We start from the raw sequence: 4,750 nt of genomic DNA, 5'->3' as shown, positions 1-4,750 counted from the left end.
AAACATTAATTTTTTTAATAATGTTAGCATGCTAACTTACATTGTATATTTCGCACTAACATGACACTATTTTCCTTATATATCACATTAATAAATAATTTAAAATTTATAAAAAAAATTTTAAAAATAAAATAAATTTTAATTTTAAAAATATAAAAGTTTATAAAAGTACACGTGTATTGTCGAACAGTCATGTGAACATTTTGTTAAAAAATAATATTTTTTTGAAAAATTATTGTTAAATTCAACTCTTTGAGAAAATGGAGTTCAAATTTTGCTTAAGAAAAAGAATAAAGTCCAAAGATAAAAATATAAAATTTAAGGACTTAATTTGTTATTATGCATATATTTTAATCTAAAGGTTTACGATTGCGAGGTATCGTTTCGTTTCGCAGCAGCAAAGCAAACCAAAACCAAAGGGCTCAACCCAGTCCACAGCCATGGCGAGCGAACATCTTCCATCCTCCTCCTCCGCCGCAGCCGCCGCCACTTCTCCGGAAAACCGGCACCGTTCGATATTCGACCTCCCTGTCAACTTCTTCGATTCGTGTCGTTTGCTTTGTCCTTCTTTAACTTCAGTCTTCGAGCCCCTCTCAATCTCCGAAAACTATTCTTCAGAAAACCCTCATAGCACCGATGACAGGGAAGAAAAGAGCACCAAAACCGGCGTCTTTTTTCCTAGATGGACTTGCAACACCTGCAAGGCTGAGTTTGACTCTCTCCAGGACCAGCGCTCCCACTTCAAATCCGACATTCATCGTTTCAACGTAAATTTTCTCACCTTTTCCTTTTGAATTTTCTTTATTTCTACTTACCTCTGAAATCTACATAGGAATCGAAGCTATGGGTATTTTTTCGTTTTATCTGATTATAGGTAAAACTAAGCATTGCTGGTAAGGATATTGTAAAGGAGGAAGATTTTGATGAGTTGACTACGGATTCTTTCAAAGACTATGATGTCTCGAGTATTTCAGGGTCTGAGGATGAAGCTGATAAGGGATCTTATCCTCGTAATGATGCCTCCAAGGGATTGATTGAAAATATTAGGCAGAAATTGTTTATTCTTCTTCAAACGGGAGAGAGAGTTTCAGTTTGGAAATCTTTGATTTTAAATGAGTCTGAAAGTGTTTCATATGAGAATGATAAAGATGCGTGGAATGATAATCCTTTGTGCTTGAGAGAAAATGAGGTTATTGAGAGATTGAGAACTTTGATTCAAGAGCCTAAAGATAGTACAAGTTTCAGGATTGTGCTGCTTTCAAGTGGTGGCCACTTTGCTGGATGTGTGTTTCATGGTAACACCGTGGTGGCTCACAAAACGTTTCACAGGTCTGCATTTATATATTTGTTATTGTTCGAATGATAGTAGTAGTGAATGTAGCAAACATTGTACTTCATCATGGGATATAGGTGTTAAGGTGATAATCCTGTTTGCTGTCTTGTAGATATGTGGTGAGGGCCAAGGCTGGTAAGAAACAGTCATCCAAAGATGCAACTGGGAAGGCTGCACATTCTGCTGGAGCTGCACTCCGGCGGCATAATGAACTTGCGTTGAAGAAGGTAATGACATTTTGTTTTTGCCATTAGATCCTTTATGTTATGTTACCATCCTGATACCTAGCAGTGTTCTAGTGAAAAAGCTTTGAACTCCACAAATGTTGACTGGTACCTGTGATGTTAATGTTTAGGAAATTCAAGAGTTGCTTGCTTCTTGGAAGTCTTATTTTGATGCATCATCTTGCGTTTTCATTCATGCTCCTTCAAGCAATCGAAACGTGCTTTTCAATGGGGATAAACCTTGTTTCAGTCACCAGTTTTGTGCCATTCGAAATGTTCCATTAACTGTTCGTAGGCCCACCTTAAAGGAGGTCAAGCGTATATATAGCCAACTCACACAAGTTTCTTATGAAGTGGAGGAGAAAGAAATTCCACCTAGCACCAAAGAAGACATGTTGTTAAGTAGTAGCACCAATGATAATGGCAACCACCTAGACCCTTGCAAAGAGGAACTAGGGAATAACTTGAATTGTAGGGATTCTTCTAAAAGTCCTTCAATCAATGTAAAATCTGATACTATATCAAGCGAGAGTGATAGCGAAGTTGTTTGTACTTCAACACCTTTGCATGAAGCAGCTCAATCCGGAGATGGTCAAAAAGTTCTGGAACTCCTGGAGCAGGGTTTAGATCCCTGTATTAAAGACCAAAGAGGGCGAACCCCATATATGCTGGCCAATGAGAAGGAAGTCAGGAATACTTTTAGACGGTTCATGGCTTCAAACCTTGAGAAGTGGGATTGGAATGCTGCTAAAGTTCCTAGCGCCTTAACTAAAGAAATGGAGGAATCTCAAGCAGCCAAGCAGGTATTTTTATCTATCTTCCTTGATCTTATATCAGAGCATTCACCAAGAATCTTATTGGCAGTTGATTTGCTTAACCTCAGATTATGCATTATAGTACGCTATAAATAGTTAAGGTTATCTAAGTAGCTATGGATTAAGCAGGCTGAGTATTGTTTAATATTTTCTTCATATAAAAGGTAAAAATCTTTGCATAACCATAAGTCATGAGATATTCTTTCTTCCTATAAACAATAAGTGTCTTTGCATAGCGATCGATCATGAGATCAATCATGAACTATTCAAAGTCAATAGAAGCATATTTTCTTTGATTAATATGTTTAATGCTGCCAGATTTTGCTTTAGTATTACCATGGTATGCTACCTCTTTTCTCTCTCATTCACCAATGCACATGCACTCCATCAAAGAATGGGAATTATTTCATCAGTCTCCATAGAATTTATTATTCTTTCAATATTTCTTTCCTTCTCGACTGTGGAACATCTCATCATTTAATAACTTGGGTTGTTGCCATCCTTGGGTAAATTAAGTCGTTTATGCAGTGTTTTTATATTCCATATTGACTTCTGAGTTCTGATGACTTTCTCCGTATATGGATGTATCAGGCAGAGAAAGAGTCTAAGAGGAAAGCGAGAGCAAAGGAACTAAAGAAATTGCGTAGAGCCAGGGAAAAGAAAGCTCAGGTAAATATTCCCTATTAATTACTGCCCCAAAATTTCATGCTCAACACCCCTCCCAGAAAATTTAAAGAATATATGATCAAAAGAAGAAAAATTGCTCTTATCTTGGATCCAACATTGAGTAAAACTATAATAAAACACGTGTTCATCATATATATGCCCTTTTAGTTCAATTTCCTGTTTGATATTGGAGATCAGAGATGACTTTGAAATTGCCTTTTATGTTCAAGAGAATGTGCATGTCTGCGTATCTGTACTGAACTATGTGTCCATCCATGGGAATGGAATTTGGTATCTTCTTGAAATTATGTCGTAAAGCTTCGTCACAATGAATTTCTTGATGCTTATTAGGAATGTTGACACACTTGGTTTGAATTCCCATATTGATATGCAGGCTGAGGCTGCCCAGTCCCAGAAAACCATAGCAGTTTCACAAAATCAGGCCACTGTAGCCTCGGTTTCAAAGGGATGGCAATCCCAATCAGTTGGTATATCGCGAATCTCTAAAGAGGTGGGATTAAATTATTGATTTTAACAGTGCCTTCTCTGTTGAATATTTAGTTTTTCTTCTGTTATTTTTCACTTTAAATCCCCTCAAATTAAGCAATGTTAAGACTTTTCTTACATTTCCCCCCTCCTGCTGTGTTACTGAACAGGAGGAACTAAAGAGAGCACAGGCTCTTGAGAGGGAAAAGAGAGCCGCCGCTGCTGAGAGGAGGATTGCTGAAGCAGCAGCTGCCACCACCCACAGCCGTGATGCTCAAGGCAGTAGCATGACAGTAGGATCAACTACTAGTTTACAATCAAAAAGTGGATTATCAGGTCCAGGTGATATTAGCTGCTCATGTTGTAATACATCATTGGCTGGAAAAGTGCCCTTTCACAGGTATAATTACAAGTATTGCAGCACCTCTTGCATGCATGTTCACAGAGAGATTCTTGAAGATACATAACCAGTTATATGCATATATATATATCAACTAGGCATAGTGGGATTTCTCTAGTTATATATGCCTCATGTTTTTCTCCATTGTTATTCACAATTAATAATATATATACTTTGCTGAACTAAATCTTCTTCCTTCTCTGCTTCCTTTGCCAAATAAAAAATTGATAAATTTACTCCTTTGTTGAGTTGTAAGTTCATCCAATGTTCCAAGGAAAACAAATGACAACCATGGCTGCTATTTTTTTTATTTTTTTTGTACAATTATTATAATCTGGCGAGGGAATGTTTAACACCAGAATTTGAACTCTGAAGTGATAACACAAGGTTTTAAGTTGCTCTTGAATAATGGGAACAAAGTAATTGATGTAGAGGTGTAAGGCCGTGGTGCTGATTTTTTTTTTTATTTCTCAAAATTATATTGATATTAATATTAATATTTATAATTAAATTCAAGCATAGAAGTTTACTTTATTACTAGGATTAAATTATACAATTTGTAAACAATTAAGAATTAAATTTATTATTATATTAACGTTGATCAAAAGTGTCTTAAAAGAAAACTTAAAACTGTATTAATATGATTTTTTTTTTAAACACAACAAATACAACGCAACAAAAAGCAAATAAATGATGCAATATAAACATCTCAAAATCTAATAACATGTCAGTCGAACATATATTATGCTGTTTCTGTATTTGGTCTTGGTATAGGAGAAAAATACACGTTAATAGTTATATAAATATGATTATTATATATATAAAT

The 4,750-nt window shown here is 35.7% G+C and overlaps 1 protein-coding gene across 1 annotated transcript; it reads left to right on the top strand.

The window, feature by feature from the left end:
• Positions 1 to 325: 325 nt before the first annotated feature.
• Positions 326 to 4,160, top strand: LOC107930478 (ankyrin repeat and zinc finger domain-containing protein 1). The gene is made up of 7 exons (XM_016862146.2): positions 326 to 767; positions 875 to 1,329; positions 1,446 to 1,560; positions 1,689 to 2,360; positions 2,964 to 3,041; positions 3,433 to 3,549; positions 3,695 to 4,160. The coding sequence occupies exons 1-7, from the start codon at positions 441 to 443 to the stop codon at positions 3,989 to 3,991; spliced, it is 2,061 nt and encodes a 686-aa protein (XP_016717635.2). The 5' UTR covers positions 326 to 440; the 3' UTR covers positions 3,992 to 4,160.
• Positions 4,161 to 4,750: the final 590 nt, after the last annotated feature.

The sequence above is a fragment of the Gossypium hirsutum genome, chromosome A08, assembly GCF_007990345.1.
Source record: "Gossypium hirsutum isolate 1008001.06 chromosome A08, Gossypium_hirsutum_v2.1, whole genome shotgun sequence".
Classification (NCBI taxonomy): domain Eukaryota; kingdom Viridiplantae; phylum Streptophyta; class Magnoliopsida; order Malvales; family Malvaceae; genus Gossypium; species Gossypium hirsutum.
The sequence above is the reverse complement of the archived record's forward strand: the minus strand, read 5'-3'. Positions and strand labels throughout refer to the sequence as shown.